At 35.9% G+C, this 23,364-nt stretch overlaps 1 protein-coding gene across 14 annotated transcripts in view; it reads left to right on the top strand.

The window, feature by feature from the left end:
* LOC105465585 (protein tyrosine phosphatase receptor type K) overlaps positions 1 to 23,364 on the top strand; it is a 558,841-nt gene that overhangs the window by 282,984 nt on the left and 252,493 nt on the right. For all 14 annotated transcript variants that reach the window (XM_071096434.1, XM_071096427.1, XM_071096433.1 and 11 more), the window contains exon 6: positions 17,266 to 17,440. In XM_071096434.1, the coding sequence (XP_070952535.1) occupies positions 17,266 to 17,440 (175 nt within the window). The remainder of the gene's footprint in view (positions 1 to 17,265; positions 17,441 to 23,364) is intronic.

The raw sequence follows: 23,364 nt of genomic DNA, 5'->3' as shown, positions 1-23,364 counted from the left end.
CAGCGTGAATGGATCTCAGCAACATTAGGTTTTGGAAAGAGGATAGACACCAAAAGCTTATATACTTTATGATTTCATTTACATGAAGTTTCAGAAGAAACAAAACTAACCTGTGGTGATAGAAATCAGAACACCTGTTGCCTGTGGGGAATAAGGATTGATTGGATGTGGGCAGGGGGAAATTCTCTAGGATAATGTTAATGTCATATATATTGACTGGGGTCTTGGTCTATGAGTGTACATACATTTGTCAAAGATTAAGATCTGTCCAATTTACTCTCTCTCTCTCTCTATATATATAATTTTTACCTGATTAAGACACAAATGAGAAAAAAAGTGAATAAGTGACACATTTTATCAAATAACAAACTTACTGGCAGTGCTAATCAAGCCATAGATGGTAATAGCCTACAGGCATTACTTGTGTTTTTGTCCGTCTTGTCTATTTCAAGTGATTTGATTAGGTTCAATGGTAATTTGTAATCATTAGTCTAACTTGAAATAAACATGTTCTGAGTTTCTGCTTTAAGAACACCTTATAACTTGAGGATATGAAAGGGTTGTAACTGGGGTTGGACTGAAAGTTTTGTATTAGTATTCTGTCATGAAGGTCCAGTATAAGTAGACACCTACATGGTAAATCAAATAGAGCCTATTGCTGCAACATCTGTCAGACCATATGCTTTGGCTTCAGGTTCAGTGTAGAAACTAAAATACTAATGACCCCATCCATCATTACAGCACTTGGCAGGCATGCATCATTGAATTGGGCAGAGAAATTCAACAGTGGAGTTATTGAAAGTAGGGAATTGTGTGGGTAGATTTGGTGGCACCATTTGTTTTGGTGAATTGAAATGAGGCTGTTTAATGTGTGACTGGCAATCCTATGCAGATTGCCATCAAAGCTGTGGCAATTGGGCCAATCTGTCAGTAATCGCCGCAGGTGCTGGCACTGTGCCTCCTCCGTGGGCCTGCCAAAACAGGAGAGTCAGCCGCCGCTTCGCCCTTGGTGAGGCTCATCATTGCTAGAATAGCGTGATACAGCTAGTTGCTCAGCCAAAGGAAATGTCATTCCTTATGGAGCAACACATAATTTAAGCAATGGCTTGAGAGTACTAATTGGAGAGTGAAATCAGTAAAATGAGATGCAAATTGCTCTCAAAAACAACTAGAGAGAGGCTGACCCCCTACGGTACCAACCGTTGTCAGTGAAAGAGCAGTGAAAGTGGTTGGTCTAAAACTTCTGACCACATAGTGTGTTACCTGTTCAGGGAAACGCCGAAGCCTTGTTCCTGTACTCCATGCAAACATCATGACATAGTCATGGGAATCTAAAGCATGATTTCTAAACAATTGAGTTAATTGGGAAGCACAGAAACTTTAGCTGATGACAACATAGCACTACACCCTTTCAGAGGCCAAGTAGTTATGGCTCACAGTGCTCTTTCTGATGCCCCATGCTGTAGCATTTTTCTGTGCTTATTTATATTGCCATTTGGCAGGCTCAGATGTTTGTAGCATATTTAATTTCTGCAAGAGATTTTACTATCCTGACACTATTTATTTTAGGAAAAAAATTGATAATTTTCCATTTATTATAATGAAGGTAAGCTTCCTGAAGAAATTACTGCATGCTTAGGAACTGCAGTTTACAGTGGGAAATTCTTTGGAAACTAATTTGAGAGGAGGTTTTTAAAATCAACTTGATTAAATACATAATATGTGATCAGCTCACACTAGGTAACATGCATAAAGAAAAAGCAATGCAATACAATACAGTAAAAGTTGCTCTAATGTCTGGATGTGGTCAAAGTTCTGACATTTTCTAGGTAAAAGACTTTAATAATGGCTGACACACTTCTAAAATATTAAAATAACAAAAGGTAGCATATAATTACAAAGAGAGTGAGTGAACTTGAAGAATGATGTCAGAATTGCTAAAGGCACATGGCACAAATATATCTTGAGATTTGTAGAAGACTACATAAGTGACTTACTACCTTGTAATGTAAGGAATATACAAATGGATTTAATTTGCTCTTTATAGATCCTGAAGTATAATAATGACATGATTTGAAGCTTATGGTGAGAGCTGTAAGCTGATTATAAGGGAGAACTTTGTAATTGTAGGGCTGTTGAAAGCTACAATGAGCTGCTCCAGGAGGTAGTAAAATTACAATTAGTCCAAGTATCCAAGCATAATCTGGATAAGCACATGCTAGAGATGTAGAAGACATGCAAGCCTGAGGCTAACTACTTTTTAAGATACTTCTGGCCCTGACACGTGATTCTATAACTGCGTATGGGAAGTCTGTATAGAATCTAAGGACTGTACTATTTCGGAGATGAGCATGAGCAATGCAGACTGGAGTGTTGGTGAAATCATTAGAGAAGACTTGATTGAAACTTTGAAGTGTACATAAGACTTGAATAAGCAAAGGTGGGCATGGTTACTACTGCAGATTCAGAAGGCAGAAAGAACACCGTATGTATGTGTGGGGACGTGGGATAGGAACTGAAGGAGAAGGATCTTACTGAAGTGGAAAGTTCACCATGAGGAGTGGAGCTAAGCAGAGTTTATGGAGAAGTTGATACTAGACCGTGCTGGAAACTGCTGGAAGAGGAAGAGGCTTCTGTTCTCAGTACAGTCATCAGGGAATGAGGGCCTGATTCTGGACAGTTTCAGTGAAACTGGAAAATCCTTGAGTAGGAAAGGGGAGGACAAATTGAGAAACAAAACGGTTTGGGGCCTGGTTTGCACAATTTTATAGAATTTGGGAAGATGTGAGAGTGAAATAATAAAGACAGCTTTGTACATTTTCTTAAGAGTTTATTTTTAAAAGATAGTCAATAAGTTTGTTTTCTCAGTTTCTATTTTTGGAGCTCTTTTGTCTATTAGAACCAGGTTGTTTTACTTTTTACCTTTTTCTACCTTCATAATTTCATGTAAGTGATCCTCAGTAGGAGTGAAATATGAGGAGACATTTCAATTCCTTTTGACTCTTTCTAGCTTTAATAAAAGTTTACCAAGACAATTTGAAGCTTGTGACCAACTTAAACCTCTGAGTGGCCCAGATGTCACTGAGGAGAATTAGTCTATGGGAAAACTGTTGGTGACTTCAGCCTTGGCTGCTTCTGTAACTTCTGGCTCACAAGACAGGAGTGTGAGGAGTGCAAACCATGTCCCTTGTGCTTTCCTAGTTTCTTGTTACCTGGTCTAAACTTTAGCTGACAGATGAGTACTAACTTGCTATTTAATTCTAATTTTCTCTGCTTATCTTTTGTTTAAGCAGTAGTGATTTTGCCATGTATATACTGGTTTACAATTAATTCTGATCCACTTAAGAGACCATGTTCTCTTTGGTAGCTAAGGGCCAACACTCTTGGCAGTCCTGCTTTTACTTGGGCCATTGGTATAGTCTAATTCACGGCATTCTCTTCTTTCTGCATAGCTTTATATAAAGAATTCTGCTTATAGGTCTTGAGATAAAGTCACCGATCTCATATCATGGATTATAAGGTTTTCCTTCTACTTTCTGGCATTTTGGATATGTAACGATGAGCATCAGAAAGTTTAATCATATTTAATTTTTAGAATTATTAAATACTCCTGAGGTCATTTTGGTTGATTTTGTGTGGCTTTCAACCGCAAAGAGATCAATGCCTTGCAGATATAAAGCTTTCTTTTCCTTCTTTAATAATTTATAAACTCTGAATTTAATGTCTACAGATTACATAATTGATCATAAATGAATAATGTGTATACTATTCTTTACCTTCCTTATCTGTTCTCGGAACAGGACTATACAAGCCTGGCAGTCATGGAAGTTCAAGGATTGCTTTTTATCGATATCTAGAAATAATTTACTTCTCTTTCTGTGCAAGAACAATATGCTCACTTACTGTTTGTACAACTGCCCCTTCAGTGTGTTTCTAGGTGTATCATGTCTAGCACTTTATAACTTTCCCATTGAGCACCTGGGATCAGTATTACAACATGGAGCATTGGCAGGTCTGGTTTCTTCTTTATGAAAAGTAGTCTGCTAGAAAGATCTAAAATTTACAAAGTTATTTTATTGTAAAATAAAACAGAGGTATAGAAAACCACACAAAAATAAAAACTATTATGACTCACTATCGGGTAAACATCACACAGGACAAGAAAGAGAGCTTGCCAGCCATCCCAGAGGCACCTTCCATGTGCTCTGTGCCAGGCATAACAGAGCTGTCTCGTTGCCTCTACAAATAACCACTCTCATGAATTTTAACCCTTGCAGGTTTTTGCAGCTATGTATGCATCCCTAGACACCATAGTCTTATCGATTTTTAAAAATAGACATCTTTTTAAGTCACTTTTAATCTGTAGGTTTGTCCTTTATTCCTTTCCTCACAATTTATCTGTTGAGCCTAAGATGTTTGACTTCTAGCTTCCCCTGTCCACATTTTGCTGATTGCATACTAATGCTCTCTTCAGTTCCACATGTCCCTCTTTCCTCTCTATTTCCTGCAAATTGGCAGCCAGATCCAGGGTCAAGTTTGATCCTTTGGCAATGTCATAGGTGGTGCTTGGTATAATAACAGGAGGAACAAAATGTGTCATCTTTCTTTTTGTGATCTTGGCAGTCTCTGATGATTAATGCCCATATTTATTCCTGGGGGTAGAAAATTGTGATAGTTTATCTTTTTTTGTTGTTTATTTCTTTTGTATTTGTTTAGTTGCTGAAAAGATACATACTCCCCCTAATCTACTGTTTGGTTACCCAGTAACACAATTCATTAAGGAAAGGGTAAAATACATTCTCCAATCTTTGCTATATTTATTAGTTTTTAATATGAGTTGGTTCCCTGTTATCCTGCAAATATGACTTATTTTTTTCTTCTAATATCATTATAAACTCATGTATTTAAACATATTTAATGGAGTTTAATTTGTTGCAATTATTATTTCTATTAAATCTTAAATTGTCCCATCTTTGCTTAGTGGGCACCTCTCCAAATTTGCTCCTGATTCTTTTTGATATGATTATAGTAGGCTTTGAGAGCTTCCTTGGTACCTGGTACTGTGAGATGTTTCAAATATTCCTCTGGATGTGGGATCAGTCATTTTGCAGTGATGCCCTGTTTAGTTTTTAGTAAGAAATCATATTTCAAGATCATGATGTGAGTTCTGAGGGATATTCATTTCTAGATCTTTTCAGTGAATAGAGCTAAAAAATATATACACATGTATTTAATGATAAAATACCTAATGAGTTCATAGGGATATTTCAAGTTGAAGCCTAAAGTTTTTTACTGAATGTTTATCCTATTACAACTTTTCAAATACATTTTATTTCCACACCGATATTCTTGGTTGTCAGTGACACAAGGGAAGATGGATTTAGAATATATCATAATTATACATTGGTTTTTATTTCATATTATTTTGAAACTTGTACTAAAGCTCCATTGTCAGCATATAGCTATTGCATGGATAATATACTCTCTTCTACTTAGCTCTTATTTAGCCTTACTTCTAAATGTAACTATGTTTTTAATATTCAATATTAGCCCACCTGTCATATCTAGTAATTTTGAATGTCAGAGACACCTCTTCTGCATTTCAAATTTCTTAGGAACTGCTCATGGGAATAATATTCCCTGAGTTCTTAGAGGTTGATAATAGTTTTTTTTGTGCCCTTGATTCTTAAGTCAATTTTGCAGTATATAAAATCTTTCATTCGCTTTTTCTTAAGTAACTTAAATAATGTTACTTCATTTTCTTTTACAGACGCAATAGGTACAGTCAGTCACCATAAAGCCTTGGTGGCTGTCTGTACCTCTTTCTTCTAGATATGCAAATCATTTTTGTTTCTAATTAATCTTATCAGAATATGTATCAAAGTAAGTCACTCCGAGTTACTATCATCATGTATGTGGTATTTTCTTTATGTAGTTTATAAACTTTTTTTTAAATTTTAGAAGTTTTTAAAAAAATTATAATTTTTAGTACTTTTCTGTTCCCTTGATCCTCTAGAGACTTCTGTTTTCTCTGTGTTTGATCTTTGCCTATCATCATTGATCACTTTCAAATATTTTTATTCTCCTTATTCTAAACATTAAAATTACTCCTTTTTTTGCTTTTGTCATTCTTCGGGAATCATCTGTTGAGTTTACTGTAGTTACTCATGATTTCTTTTTTGTTTTTTTCTCTCTCTATTTTTTTTTTTTTAAATTAGACTTTAAGTTCTGGGGTACATGTGCAGAACATGCAGGTTTGTTACATAGGTATACACATGCCATGGTGGTTCACTGCACTCATCAACCTATCACCTACATTAGGGATTTCTCCTAATGTTATCCCTTCCCTAGCCCCACACACCCTGACAGACTCCAGTGTGTGATGTTCCCCTCCCTATGTCCATGTATTCTTATTGTTCAACTCCCACTTATGAGTGAGAACTCATAATTTCTAAAATGATGTTTCTTTAATTTCTAATTTTCCTGAATTGTCATTTCATTTCTGAGTTTTATTGTTTAAATTAATATTGTTTCATCTCATGAATCATTTCCTTAATACGTTTTAGCTTATCTTGAAATATTATGTTGTGGTTTTGATCTGGTTTGTGGACATATTTTTCTGACTGACTTTCATTGACACTAAGGATCATACTCTGTTCCTTATTTTCTTTTAATCTTATAAAATCTTTATGTGGGTTTGATCTTGATACTTTTAAGTTATTCATTTTTATGTGAAATAAGTTTTCCTGAAGTTTTAAAATGAGGTGGAGTTCAGGAAACTTTAGCTGATTTTATAGATTTCCCTCCTCTGTTGCTTTGAGTTATGTTTTAAAATATGGCAGCTTGCCTTTGGGATTTCTGGAATTTCCCACTTTTGTTTAGTCCTTCTATTTCCACACTCTCTTGTTAGTCTGTCTGTTTTTATGTGACAGGTTCAGAAAGATTTAAAAACTATGCTACTGCCATCAGCTTCCCAGAATCCCTCAAATCTGATGGTTTCATTGCATTTGTCTTCTGGCTTCACCCGCCTTCCCTCTCACTGTGAATTGCATGGTTTTACAGTTGTGGACTCATAGGCTTCACATTTCTGCTTTCTACAGTGCAGTGTGAAGCAACCAGCCAATCCCATTATGTTTCTTTGTTTGACTAAAATGTTCTAAGGTAGCAAATACATGGTTACCAAAACGTTGCCTTCTATAGATACTTGATAAGGAATGTATCTAATAGTGATATTTTACATGCCTCTACTGCTACATCATGTCATGGACTAGTAGTGTCTTCTTTGCCACTGGCAAGAAAGGTTATAGATACCTTTAAATCTAATCAGATTGAAAAATAAATTTCAGTAAACCCAGAATCAGAATCAAATCAGAAAGTTCATCCATAAAAATCGGATTCTCTAGAAGCACTTCTGGTCCTAAAATCATCTCTATCCCTCAGGCTTCAAGAAAGTAAAGCAGAACACCAGTAGGAGATAGATATGATTGTATTGAAATATATATGTGTGTGTGTGTGTGTGTGTGTGTATCTCTCTACATAATTATAAGATTGTATATAGTAGGATTTTAGTTACAAAGTTGAAGAGATTTACTGCATAGAATTGGTTTATGTGCTTGTGCAGATTGGCCAGGCAAGTCTGTAGTCTGTAGGGCAAACCCTTGGGGAGGGCATGCTCAGATTGAAGGTGTTGTTCATTAGTAGAATTTCTTCTACTTCAGAGAAGCTTCCCCTCTGGTCTTAAAGCCTTTTAACTGATTTAATCCAGTCCACTCAGATTATCTAGGATAATCTAATTTACTAGATTTTGGATTTTAAGTCCATCCACAAAATGCCTTCACAGGGTCACCTAGTTTGGTGTTTAATGAAATAGCTAGAGATTGTAGCATAGGCAAGTTCACACATCAGAAGACTGACACAGTTGTCAAACAGATTATTTGCTTAGATATTGTTCGGATTATCATCTTCATAAATTGTGATTATCAGTATTTGCTATGAATACTTTTACACAGTAATCTCATAAAGTATTCTCATTGTCACTGTTGAATAAGCAGGTACAAATACATATCTCCAATGTTAGATGAAAAGGTAGAAATTTGAGAAGTAATGAGAAATTATTCAGCTCACAAACAGTTGCTTCAGGGCTAGAACCTGGGTGTCATCCCCAGCAGACATGGTTCTGTCTACTTACATGTGCTCTGTCTTTGTGACTCCTCTTATTGGTCACCTTTTCTCCCTGTTGCAAAGATACCCATGCTTCTTAGGGTGAAATTCCTTTTCTTGTTTAATGGCTGACTTTACTTTTTGTTATACTTGATTAATAATTCTGATTCTAGTATTTGCTATCTCCAGCATATTTTTACCCTGCTTTATTTCAGAATTATAATATTCACCACCTCTTTCTATCTCTGTCAAATACCATTTACCTTCTTCCATCCTTCCATTGCCAGAAAGTCAGTACTTTGGTGTTATTATTGTCATTTCAGTGTATTTTTTTCTAGGAGAACACTGTTTACTTACTCTACTGAAATAAGTATAATAATTTCTATGACCATAAATAAGAATAAGTGCTTCTCTCAAAATAATAACATAGTATTTTTAATTTTAGAAATTTTTAAATTATTTTAAGTTTTCTATGAAATCTTTAAAATTGTCTTCAAAATTATTTCATGTTTCTAGAATTATAGAATTATTTTGTTCTTCAATAATAGTGACTGTGATGATGATAATATCTTTATCATCCTGTGAGACTGAAAAAATTTCATACAACTCTTATAGAGCAGACAAACTCCAGTAAGGAACTCTCAGGTCCTTGGGATTAATTTGGCTGGACTATTGTAAATTTCATGTCAGCCTCACTTGGTCATAGTTGTGCAAATTTACTTTGGCATTAATTTTGACAACTCATATGCAGTCTTCTTGATGCTGTTCAACGGGGACCTAAATACCAAACATCAGAAAATAGATTCTTTCTAAGTCTTACAATTTTAAGAAGATGAGAGAATCATATATCATTATGTTCCCAGGAAAGTCAACGAAGAAATAAACCTATAAATAAGTGTAATTTGATTATTTTCAAGTCAGTAGGCTTGAAATAATCTTGGCATGTATTGTCAGTGTGGCTCTTTTTGGTCTGAAATGAAACTGTATTAATTTTATTCCTCAAACTTTGAAAAGAGACTGAAGTAAAGTGTAGCGTATTTTAATTATACCATATTTCTTTTAGGATACTTTCAAGCTGAAAGTAATAGAAAACCAAATGTATTATTTCATTTAGCAAAAAGTCCAAAGAGAAATGGGCTGTAATAATTGTTGGTGTCATTTCAGAGATCTAATCAATAACTTCCTCTGTCTCTCTACCTGATATGCCATCCTAAGTGTGTCAGCATATCCCTTACATTGGACTGCCTCATGGTGATAAGTCTTCCAGGTTTAGGCATGACAGTAAGCAAAAGCAAAGGAAATCCATTTCCTTGTATGTCTCCTTAGAAGTGAGGAAACCTTTTTAGGATAACTTGACCAATTCTTTTTTTTTTTCCCCCCAATGTACAGATACATATTTAATTTATATTTTCTTTTCTTTTTGTTAAATTTTTTTATTATTATTATACTTTAAGTTCTAGGGTACATGTGCATAACGTGCAGGTTTGTTACATATGTATACTTGTGCCATGTTGCTGTGCTGCACCCATCAACTCGTCAGCACCCATCAACTCGTCATTTACATCAGGTATAACTCCCAATGCAATCCCTCACCGCCCCCTCATGATAGGCCCCAGTGTGTGATGTTCCCCTTCCCGAGTCCAAGTGATCTCATTGTTCAGTTCCCACCTATGAGTGAGAACATGCAGTGTTTGGTTTTCTGTTCTTGTGATAGTTTGCTAAGAATGATGGTTTCCAGCTGCATCCATGTCCCTGCAAAGGACACAAACTCATCCTTTTTGATGGCTGCATAGTATTCCATGGTGTATATGTGCCACATTTTCTTAATCCAGTCTGTCACTGATGGACATTTGGGTTGATTCCAAGTCTTTGCTATTGTGAATAGTGCCGCAATAAACATACGTGTGCGTGTGTCTTTATAGCAGCATGATTTATAATCCTTTGGGTATATACCCAGTAATGGGATGGCTGGGTCATATGGTACATCTAGTTCTAGATCCTTGAGGAATCGCCATACTGTTTTCCAGAATGGTTGAACTAGTTTACAATCCCACCAACAGTGTAAAAGTGTTCCTATTTCTCCACATCCTCTCCAGCACCTGTTTTTTCCTGACTTTTTAATGATCGCCATTCTAACTGGTGTGAGATGGTATCTCATTGTGGTTTTGATTTGCATTTCTCTGATGGCCAGTGATGATGAGCATTTTTTCATGTGTCTGTTGGCTGTATGAATGTCTTCTTTTGAGAAATGTCTGTTCATATCCTTTGCCCACTTTTTGATAGGGCTGTTTGTTTTTTTCTTGTAAATTTGTTTGAGTTCTTTGTAGGTTCTGGATATTAGCCCTTTGTCAGATGAGTAGATTGCAAACATTTTCTCCCATTCTGTAGGTTGCCTGTTCACTCTGATGGTAGTTTCTTTTGCTGTGCCGTTGCTTTTGGTATTTTAGACATGAAGTCTTTGCCCATGCCTATGTCCTGAATGGTACTACCTAGGTTTTCCTCTAGGGTTTTTATGGTATTAGGTCTAACATTTAAGTCTCTAATCCATCTTGAATTAATTTTCGTATAAGGAGTAAGGAAAGGATCCAGTTTCAGCTTTCTACTTATGGCTAGCCAATTTTCCCAGCACCATTTATTAAATAGGGAATCCTTTCCCCATTTCTTGTTTCTCTCAGGTTTGTCAAAGATCAGATGGCTGTAGATGTGTGGTATTATTTCTGAGGACTCTGTTCTGTTCCATTGGTCTATATCTCTGTTTTGGTACCAGTACCATGCTGTTTTGGTTACTGTAGCCTTGTAGTATAGTTTGAAGTCAGGTAGTGTGATGCCTCCAGCTTTGTTCTTTTGACTTAGGATTGTCTTGGCAATGCGGGCTCTTTTTTGGTTCCATATGAACTTTAAAGCAGTTTTTTCCAATTCTGTGAAGAAACTCATTGGTAGCTTGATGGGGATGGCATTGAGTCTATAAATTACCTTGGGCAGTATGGCCATTTTCACGATATTGATTCTTCCTATCCATGAGCATGGTATGTTCTTCCATTTGTTTGTGTCCTCTTTGATTTCACTGAGCAGTGGTTTGTAGTTCTCCTTGAAGAGGTCCTTTACATCCCTTGTAAGTTGGATTCCTAGGTATTTTATTCTCTTTGAAGCAATTGTGAATGGAAGTTCATTCCTGATTTGGCTCTGTTTGTCTGTTACTGGTGCATAAGAATGCTTGTGATTTTTGCACATTAATTTTGTATCCTGAGACTTTGCTGAAGTTGCTTATCAGCTTAAGGAGATTTTGGGCTGAGACAATGGGGTTTTCTAAATATACAAGCATGTCATCTGCAAAGAGGGACAATTTGACTTCTTCTTTTCCTAACTGAATACCCTTGATTTCTTTCTCTTGCCTAATTGCCCTAGCCAGAACTTCCAACACTATGTTGAATAGGAGTGGTGAGAGAGGGCATCCCTGTCTTGTGCCAGTTTTCAAAGGGAATTTTTCCAGCTTTTGCCCATTCAGTATGATATTGGCTGTGGGTTTGTCATAAATAGCTCTTATTATTTTGAGGTACGTTCCATCAATACCGAATTTATTGAGCGTTTTTAGCATGAAGGGCTGTTGAATTCTTATTATACCTCCTTGGCCAGAATATGGACACACACCCCATTTTTAAAACATGTCACTATTAATGGAAAGAAGACTCACGTTAACCTAGTGTTGATGGCCCAGTGTGTTTCCACGCGTAACATCTTGATGCATAACCTAGGGATCTTGTTAAAATGCAGATTTTGATACAGTATATCTAAAGTGATCTCTTGACTCTGCATTTGTAACAATCTGCCAGTTGATGCTGATGCTACTGTTCTGTAGACCACATGGCAAGGTGTTTGGCTAATACCCTGGCTGGTTGAAATAGATGTTGGAGAATCAACCATTATTACCACTATATTCCACTAGGAATGGAACGTGTCAAATGAACACTGCATGCACTGTGCATGGTGAAGCTTACTGTAGTTGAGGAGAGGAGTGATAACATTGAGGATTACAGTGACTTGCCCAGGGTTACTTGGTGAGTGACAAGTTTTATCCAGGAGCTTGTATTGGAGAAAAAATAAATACAGAAGCCTGAGATGGATTGGGGGGCAGAGTGGGAAGTAGGGAAAAAAAGTAGTGCTACATTATAATCCCTTAGATCATATATTTGTGTGATTTATTTTTCAGTACTTCTCAGAGTTGGATATATATTTGCAATGGAGAAATCATATATAAAAACTCAAAGCAGAATAAAGAGCCTATAACTGAAAAACATAACAGAGGCAGAGAACTATATGCAAACATTGCTTCATAAGAGAAAATTTACCATTACTTCTTACATTGTCCTTCACTAGCACTGCCTACTCTGATAAGTTGATGGTGTGTAATCAGGAAAAGACCTATTATTTTGGATTTTAAAAGGAAAAGTTATTTTTGACTTCTAGAATGTATGTGTTTTAAATTGTTACCTTTAGCTCTAATGAATTATTGGAAGCCAAGTAAAGAAAGCAATGTCTAATATAGATTATATTAGCCCATTGGAGCAATGCCTTGATTAAACCTCAACACCAAATAATCAATTTGTTGGACAGGAACTGTAATCAAAATGAACATAACAGCTTTGGTTTAGTTTAGAGGAAAGTCTGCTGGATTTTAGGTCATCAAACCTAGTTTTGAGTTTTAGTCCTGCTAACAGACTATGCATCACATTTCTAATCTTAACTTTAATTGGATATGACTGTATCACAGAAGTTCATAAGAAAGAGAAGCCACAGAACCAGTAACAGCTGACATAATATAAGGTACATGGAGGTACTTATTAAATGACTATTGAAGATAAACCTGAATATTATGACTCTGTTAATTTTGTTTGTTATTTTATTTCAAGAAATAAATATTACATAAGTCTTTTGTACTCATTAGTTGTATAATATACATCCTATATAAGCATATGTATTTATAGTTATATTAGTATATTAATACACACATATAAACATCATGTATATCAACTTGGTGATATCTTGACTGGATGAGCTTAAGTATACCCCTCAGCCTCTCTGAGTTGTGGTATAATTAATTACTTCTGAAATAACTTGGTGTCAATGATCTCTTGGTGTCCTTGAAATTCAATATTTTTGTAACCTCCCTTTATTATTAATTTAGATTGATGATTAATATGTATTTTATTGTAACTTACAAAAGCCTAAGGAGGATTTATGTGACTCTTGTCTCTAAAATGTTCAGTGAATTTAATTCATTTTAACAAAGTACTTGAGCCACCCACTAAATAAAGATAATATATATTAAATTTTATGGAGGGAAAAAAAAAATATATATATATATGAGACATGAAACCCTACCTTCAGAATGATTTCAGTATACAAACAGATGAAAAGACATTTATAAATATATCATAGTAGAAAAGATTTAAGATAGAAAAGCCAGTTAATAAGTTTTTATAATCTTTTATACAGTTTTTGAGGCAGTATCCATGACCCTGTCAGCAGGAGTAGAAAGGGAAGAGTATATATGAGCTGATGGAATGTGAACTTGGGGCAGAGGGGAAGGAGCTAGATACCATAGATCAGGTCACTGTGGAAATCAAGTAGGAATGTGTGCAAGTTTTTAATCTCCATTTTTGGATAACACAGACATTTTCCCTAAGTACAAATGACCAGTTTCTGCAAATGTCAGTAGTTTTAGAATAGTTGATAAGATAGTGCAAATTCAATATTGGCAATGCATACACAATAGAAAATTGAAAGAATCTGGAGCCCTTTCAGGCTAGAGAATGTCTCTTTGAAATGGCTGCTGTAAAGTAAAGGGTCACAAAATAAGGTCTCACTGCCAATGTAGAGGATTGACGGAGTGAGAGACTGAATTGCACAGGCTGTTGTGTTTCGAGAGGAAACTCGCACAGAACAGGAACTTGGATGTTGTAAGGTGGTAAAGGAGGCTGTTGGGGATCACTGAGGCCAAAGTGAGTTTGAGGATCAATGGGAATATTCACAGGACTGGGTTAGGGAGGATAATTTAGTCTGTGAATATTCCCAGTGATGGGAATGATATGTGGGCATGCTGGGAATTCCAAAAGCTGAGAGTTGGTTGAGTGGGAAAGTGGAAGAGTTGTCTTCAAGTTAGGAACCAGGAAAATGGTGGCTCTCCCTGAAAGAAGGTGAACGGTACTATAAAATGTACCCTCCTTTGAGATAGAAGTATTGTGAGAGGAACGCCCATGGAATAATGATTATTGAGAAGGAAACATTAAAGATACTCAGAATCTCTTCACAAGAGAAGGGTTTTGAAAGGCATAGTGTGAAAAGACTTGAGTGGGTGTGGACATGAGCAAGAGAATTTGGAAGTCAGTACAGGCAGTGGGAATTGGCTAGTCTTGCAGAAGAACTGAGAAATACATATGGCAGGGAGCAAGGAGACAGTTTGAGAACACACCTGGTAAGATAAGCTAGAGGAAGCCCAGATGAGGTTGTATAACAAAAGTAAGGAGCAGGGAGTCATGGTGGGCCTTCCCATTAGGAAGATTGTATGAAAATGATGTGCTAATTGAAAAAAAAAATGCAGTCTGAGGTTTGCATGTTTAATGATTTTTTTTGGTGTATGTGGTTTGTAGGGAAAGAGTTTAGGCTGATTTTATGGATTTATATTGAAGAGCTTTTGAATATAAGCTGCTTTTCCAGTTCCTTATCATCCAAGGGAATGAGCAGGGTTCTTGCTGCAAAAATCATGAAATAGGTTGGTAAGCAGAGAAAAATTAACAAAAGCAATGAATAAAAAATAGCAAAATCCTAATTTGGATTTGATGTCCTTAGGTATTTTTGTATGCATATGCAGAAACATATATGTATTTACTATATAATATGCATATGCATGATTTAAGATATGGAGAAGGGTATTTAAAGGTATAGTGTATTTAGGATTTAGAAAATTATTAAAACAATAGAGTATCCTCTTTATTATTTACTTCAAAAATATAAATATTTTCAAATGTACAAAAAATCATAGAAAACAATAAAATGGCCATTAATGTACCACCACTGTAATTTAATAGAAATTAACAGTTTATATTCTTGTCTCATGTCATCTTATTCTTAAGGAATTTTTTAATTAACATTTAAACATGCATACATGTAGTACTAATTAGTGGAATGCTGAAACCAATGAATACCAGAAATTTGTTAGGTTTTCAGGAACTTTGAATGATATCACACTGATAAACTGAAGTTGCTATAGTGGAATATTTACACCACAGAAATGGACAAATACTACAAAATGCCATTTCATGTTTCTTGTTGGAGAACTAACAGTTTCAAATTTTACCAATACATTGCTGGGTTTTCTTTGCCTAGTTTAACTGTCCCATCATATTTTATTGAATGAATAAAATTCAGTTTATTTATTTGCTACTCAGAAATATTTGGATATTTTCCATATTTCACAATCACAGATAATTTAGAGTTCAACATCTTGTACATATCTCCTTGATCCCATATACACTGGTGGTTCACTTGTGGAAACCTAGAAGTAGAATTGCCGGGTCCTGAGGTTTATGCATCCTCAACTTTACTAGATAGTAACAAATCATTTTCTAAAATCACTCTAGCAGTTTATACTTCCAACAGGAATGTTACCATTTTTGTTTCCCATATACAGCCCTATGAAATGATATTTCAAGTAGTATGAAAGATATCAGGGGTAGTTAGCATTTCACCAACAAGAAACGAGGTTGTGGATCATGACCAATTCTTTCTCAGGGTTGTGGGTTTTCTTTGTCCTTTTTGCTGTCTTTGTCATATAGAAGTTTTAAAATTTAGATTGACAATCTCATTTCATGGTTGTTAGACATACACATTTTCTCTTTCTTATACCCTATTCATTTTTTGATTGAGTTATCTTTTTTTTCTAATTGTACTATAGAAGATCTTTACATATTCTGGATATTTGTTTCTTGATGGGCATTTCCTTGACAAATAACTTATCACCATTTGTGACTTGTTTTTTTCCCCTTTATATATGATGTCTTTGAACATATAGAAGTTACAAATTTTTTATAGTTGAATTTTTTTCGGTCATTTCCTATTAGTTTATGCTTATTACTCTTGTCTGGGATATGCTGATATCATAAATATGGTTTCCAATGTTTCATTTTGAAATTTGACAGGTATACTTTTAAAGTTTAGGCTCTTTTGACTAATTCTCCAAAATGTATAAATTGGCTGTCATTCATGCCAAAGAGAGAGTTGTTTGCAAAGAGTACAGATTTTGGTTTGACTCTAAATTATTCATCATTAGTTTATTATCTGTGTCCAGCACATGCTACACATTTGGAATACAGAGATGCACAGGCAATGCTCTTCCTTTTCTGGTGAGGACAAACGTACTACAGCACAGGCAGTACAGCTTAAGGGCTAAAAGAAGCTTGTATATATTACTCTGAGAGCATGGGGGCAATGAATCATTTGCCTTGGACCTATTAACTCTCCTGTTAATTCATTTACTCTGGTGTAGTAGCAATTTATGGAGAACTGAGATTACTACCATAGTGTCAACCCTACACCTTTTGAAGCAGGGGTCTCCAACCTCTGGGCTGCAAACTAGTACTGGTCTGTGGCCTGTCAGGAACAGGGCCACATAGCAGGAGGTGAGCAGTGGGTGCGCAAGCATTGCCACCTGAGCTCTGCCTCCTATCAGATCAGCTGTGGCATTAGATTCTCATAGGAGCGCGAACTCTACTGTGAACTGTGAATGCAAGGGATCTAGGTTGTGAGCGCCTTGTGGGAATCCAATGCTTGATGATTTGAGGTGGAACAGTTTCATCCCAAAATCATCTCCTCACTGTTCCATAAAAAAATTGTCTTCCAGGAAACTGGTCCTTTATGCTAAAAAAGTTGAGAATCACTGCTTTAGAGGATACCACTATTTACTTACATCCTTTTCCAGATTGACAGTGGAAAAAATTTGTGGATCTTTTGCAACAAGAATAATTTATCACAGATATTCCTTGCTAAGATGCTTTATAGATTTATGAAAAGGGTAACAACCTGTTTTTAAAGATTGGTTTCTGTTTCCAGAGACGAAATGGAGAAGATATACCAGTAGCCCAGACTAAAAACATCAATCATAGAAGGTTTGCCGCTTCCTTCAGATTGCAAGAAGTGACAAAAACTGACCAGGATTTGTATCGCTGTGTAACTCAGTCAGAACGAGGTTCCGGTGTGTCCAATTTTGCTCAACTTATTGTGAGAGGTAAGGTAAAATTGTTTTCAATTTACAAAATTGCATGACTTTATTAGAACAAAAGCAACTCTGTAGATATTTTGATTGATTTTTAAACCATAGTGTTTCTGATGTCAAGTTACTATAAAAATATGTCATCATAAAATTTCTCACAATGTGTGAAGGTAAAATTAAGACTGTAGTTTGTAAAATTTTTGAAGTTTCTAATAAGTGTTTGGCATTAAAGGAAATCTATTTTATAATGCTCTAAGTGGACTAAATATATCACATACCTTATTCCACATTGTCATCACCTCGTTTGTATTTTAACTTTAGATCTAGTTCTTTCTATTTAAAACAGTTCTGCGGATACTACCTTTCTTCGAAGCATTGTGGCAATGATGTCAAGGTCCAAGTTTCTATTTCCATGTAGTCCTACAAATTTTATTGGTATTAAAATCCAATAGTGAATTTTCACTGATGCATGTCTCTTATAGAATCTTAGAAAGTTAGAACTACCAAACAGTCCTCACTAATATTCTTGGATACTAAAGTTACTAGAAGAATGTCAGGGATTATGACATATCAGTACATATTTGTAGTGAATACTGGAAAAATACAAGTACAAAACACATATTACATTCATTTAAGATGTATAGAGTCCCTCCTATATTTTAAGCACTGTTCTAGGTTGTAGATATTAGAGATACGATTGTAAATGTAATACAACGTCCCTATCCACATGGAGCATCATATTGAGTTACGTTAGGCAGACTATATAGACAGGTGTTGAAAACGTAGTTATCAAGTCACGGTATGTGCTGTGAAGGAAAAAGAGACACAAAAGGATGGAAATTGATATTTTAGTTAAGGCGTTCTGGAAAGCCACTCTGAGAAGGCAACAACTGAGCTGAAAGCTTAAAAAAAAATGGAGACTTCAGCCATATGAAAATCTAGAGGTAAAGCAGCTCTGTTGAGTAGGATGTCAAGCATCAATCAATATTAACACAAATGAAAATAATCGTAACCTGTTTAAGTCTCTTCAAGGAGAAGTGTGAGAGACCTTAGCAAAAATATCTAAACTGGGGCTGAGACTGTAAACATATCATGGAAGGCATTTGCAAGTGGGTTTTCTTTGAGTAAGGATCTGAAGGTTCAGAGAAAACTGCCCAGTTAGGAGTATGGATGTTGGGTCAGGGGCAAGAGAAAGAAACACCAGCAAGCAGAGAGCACAGCACGTGCCGAGGCCTATGGGCTGGAAGGAAAATAGGAGATATGTCCATATTCTAGTCAATATATTTTATAATGCTTGGCATCAAATATCTTTTACATATATTATTCAATATTGTCTTGTTTTTAATACTTTAACCTTTGATATTTTTAATGAAAAGAAATTTGAAATTCAGACTTTATGATAATTTACCCAGAGCAAATTAAATCTAATGATTGACAGCCAGAATAGAACCCATTGTTTCTTGATTCTTAGTGGTGAGCTCATTCTTTTCCACTACAGTTTTCCCTCACATTAACGTTATTGGATAGTGCTATCAACCTCTTGTAAACTTCTGTCTTGGAAAACTCTATGGCTCATTGTTTTTTAAACTTTATAGATTAAATATGACTATTTTCAGTGTAACTCCTCTGATGTCTCCATAGTCAGCTCATATCACCTGTACAAGTTCATGAGATCACAGCTTCAATTAAGAAAATATGATAGTATTTGACTCCCGTGTTTAGGCAGAGAAACAATTTATCACATGTTCACACATGCATCTTTGTCAAGTCCCATTCCAGCATCTCTCTCACCTGAGCCTAAGTTTGAAAGCCTGAAGGTGTCCTTGGGTAATCTTCAGGATGATTAATATGCCATGGATACAGGATTGTGGGTGTGCTACTGAATTATCATGCTCACTGGATCTTCTTTACCATATATGCATTCACAATTTGCAACCAGTGAAGGAGATGGCACCTAAATAGTGTACCTAGAATTCCTTTGAATAAGTTATGTATAATACATTTTTTTCCAGAAAAGTCACTCCTGATGTATTTCTCAAAAGATTGTAGAAGACCTGTTGATGCTTTTATCCAGGTGCTCCCCTTATATGTATAGTTCCTTCCTTTGTGCAAACATTTTCAGCCTGTTCGTTTTAAAAGAGAATCATTTTGTCATTACTAGATCTCTTTTGTTTATCTTAATTGATAAGTAGATTTTATTATTTTATCGAAGCCTGGTTTTCTTTACCTGGAGACAACTATGTTACAATGCTGTTCCAGCAGTATTACTTGTTAAATTAATAATTATTTCAATAAAATTTATAAAAAAGAGGATCCATTAGAGACTTAAATGTTAGACCTAATACCATAAAAATCCTAGAGGAAAACCTAGGTAGTACCATTCAGGACATAGGCATGGGCAAAGACTTCATGTCTAAAACACCAAAAGCAACAGCAGCAAAAGCCAAAATTGACAAATGGGATCTCATTAAACTAAAGAGCTTCTGCACAGCAAAAGAAACTACCATCAGAGTGAACAGGCAACCTACAGAATGGGAGAAAATTTTTGCAATCTACTCATCTGACAAAGGGCTAATATCCAGAACCTACAAAGAACTCAAACAAATTTACAAGAAAAAAACAACCCCATCAAAAAGTGGGCAAAGGATATGAACAGACATTTCTCAAAAGAAGACATTCATACAGCCAACAGACACATGAAAAAATGCTCATCATCACTGGCCATCAGAGAAATGCAAATCAAAACCACAATGAGATACCATCTCACACCAGTTAGAATGGCGATCATTAAAAAGTCAGGAAACAACAGGTGCTGGAGAGGATGTGGAGAAATAGGAACACTTTTACACTGTTGGTGGGATTGTAAACTAGTTCAACCATTCTGGAAAACAGTATGGCGATTCCTCAAGGATCTAGAACTAGATGTACCATATGACCCAGCCATCCCATTACTGGGTATATACCCAAAGGATTATAAATTATGCTGCTATAAAGACACATGCACACGTATGTTTATTGCAGCACTATTCACAATAGCAAAGACTTGGAATCAACCCAAATGTCCATCAGTGACAGATTGGATTGAGAAAATGTGGCACATATACACCATGGAATACTATGCAGCCATCAAAAAGGATGAGTTTGTGTCCTTTGTAGGGACATGGATGCAGCTGGAAACCATCATTCTTAGCAAACTATCACAAGAACAGAAAACCAAACACCGCATGTTCTCACTCATAGGTGGGAACTGAACAATGAGATCACTTGGACTCAGGAAGGGGAACATCACACACCGGGGCCTATCATGGGGAGGGGGGAGGGGGGAGGGGGGAGGGATTGCATTGGGAGTTATACCTGATGTAAATGACGAGTTGATGGGTGCAGCACACCAACAAGGCACAAGTATACATATGTAACAAACCTGCACGTTATGCACATGTACCCTACAACTTAAAGTATAATAATAATAAATTAAAAAAAAAAAAAATTTGACCTATTTTTTTTTCTTTTCTTTTCTTTTTTCGAGACAGAATCTCACTGTCACCCAGGCTAGAGTGCGGTGGTGCAATCTTGGCTTACTCCCACCTCTGCCCTCCTGGGTTCAAGCAATTATCGTGCCTCAACCTCCCACGTAGCTGAGACTACAGGTGCGTGCCACCGCACCCAGCTAATTTTTGTATTTTTAGTAGACAGGGGGTTTCTCCATGTTAGCCAGACTGGTCTTGAACTCCTGACCTTGTGATCCACCCGTCTCAGCTTCCCAAAGTGCTGGGATTACAGGCATGAGCCACTGCACCCAGCCTTATTTTTCCTTTTTTAAAGAAAGTCCTGCCATAAGTTTTGTGATTTTTATGTTGGAAAGGTTGAGTTTAAAGATGATGGCATTTTGAATTTGTTATCCAGAGTCTGCTATCATTTTAGAAATATGTTTTGTTAGTTTTGGCAATTTTATTTTTCTTTCAACACATTTTAGGTTGTTCTATATTTAATACTTACAGGTGATACTTTGCTTGCTGTTTTATTTGAAAACCAATATAGAGGAATAAGTTTTCTTGTCTGTAGAGATAACCACCAAATAAATATTACTACCAAAAACATACCCTCGGGGGTCAGCTGTCCTGGTGTTGAAACAGTGCTGAGAATTAACTGTGCTGACAGGTCCTATCTCTCATTGGCACTTTTAAAGCTGACATCCTGTTACATGGATACAAAAGATGGTAATTTTAAAGGAAATTTTTGGGGCAGTGATATGAATAGTCTTTAATAAGAGCTGGCATGGTATTGCCTGTTGTCAAAGATGACCCAAGGGTAAGAGTTTATTAGTGCATTTTCTCCTAAACTGAAAGTGACAGGGCACGCTTAAGGCTTTTTTGTTGCTGTTTGTTACAAATGAAAATTTCACTGCAAAATTTTCATGCTGAAGAGTATTGATCTATGCTTTCCCACAGCCAGAGGAATAAAAAAAAGTATGGAGAAACAGAATTTACTTTGTTATGATTTTAGCATTGCTTCCTGATCATTTTGAATAATGATAATGTCTTCAGCTTATGGAGACCAATCTTTATTGACTAAGAAGTTTTTATAGAGACGAGATGAAGAGCTGATATTTTTGCTCAATGTTTTACAAACTTGAAGTGTAAAAAATTTGAAATACAAGTTGAAGTCATGTTTATAAGCTTCAAACTGAAAGCACCAACTTTGTAGTCTAATTATGCTACAGAATATTTTGCCGTTCCTCACCTCAGTTGTGATCTCCTCTGTCCGTTTCCATCTGTCTAAATCGAAGACCCACTTACATCTCGAACTAGCTGACCTAAGTAAACTTCTATAAAATTCTCTGATTGCCACACCTCACACTCAATTTCTATTCCAAATTGTTTGTTATATTTTTATGTCTATCATTTTTACCTGTGAAACCACAATTACATTTTAAGTACTTCAGTTTGAAAGCACAGTTTTTGGTTTGTCATTGTTAATGGCTTGAGCTTTAAATTGTAGTGTCAATTACTAGTCATTATCAAAATGCTCTGGATACAAAAGTATTTAGTTAGTATTTTAGTCTGTTCCTAATGAATAATAGTGCCCGCTATAAATGGGGATTAGTATCAATCACATTACCTAACCTTACTCAGGGTAGTTATCCAGTCTTATTCAGAGTCGGTGTTTAACATCATAAGAAACTCAGACAGATGTCACTACTTTCCGTTATAAGACAATATAAACTAGCTTATACGTAAGAATATTTACTAACTTTTGTGACTGAGTAATGCAGGATAGGCTTTGGGGTTTGTTGATCAAGTCATTAAAGATCTACGTTCTTTCCAATTCTTCACTTTGTAGTCTAAGATTTTGGCTTCTATCCTAAGCCAGGCCCACCTCCTAGTCATAGGAGAGAAATATAACTACATGCTTCCTTGATCTTATCCATTTAGGGGTAAAGAGGGCAGGACCTACCACAACTATCAAAAAAACAAACAGAAAAGCAAATAACACATCACTGGTTATTGGATAAACAACTAGTATGTCCAGTAGACAGCTTTTGTACACAAGACTCCAGAGCATAAACAGTGTTACTCAGAGATAGTTCTTTATTTCATTCAGTTAGATAGTGACTGAGGAAATAATGTCAAGAGAAGGTACAACTTAATCTTGAAGGACATACAGAGTTTGGAATATTGCACTATTGGAGAAGGGTGTTACCATACTAAGTCAAGTAACAGTATGAATCATAGGTAATCAGTAGGATCATAGCTTATTTGGTCAATGGTGAACTGTTCATAGAATCACTTGCTTTATATCAGTTATTTACTATGCATATGGAGAAGGAAAGCAGTCAAAACCTATTAGAACTTTTCAGATTCTGCTTTTACTGTAATTGTAGATTATGTCCTATCAGAGCCTGTCTAGTTCATCTTTGTTTGCTTCAGCACCTAGCACAG

Source organism: Macaca nemestrina, chromosome 5 (assembly GCF_043159975.1).
Source record: "Macaca nemestrina isolate mMacNem1 chromosome 5, mMacNem.hap1, whole genome shotgun sequence".
Classification (NCBI taxonomy): Eukaryota; Metazoa; Chordata; class Mammalia; order Primates; family Cercopithecidae; genus Macaca; species Macaca nemestrina.
The sequence above is the reverse complement of the archived record's forward strand: the minus strand, read 5'-3'. Positions and strand labels throughout refer to the sequence as shown.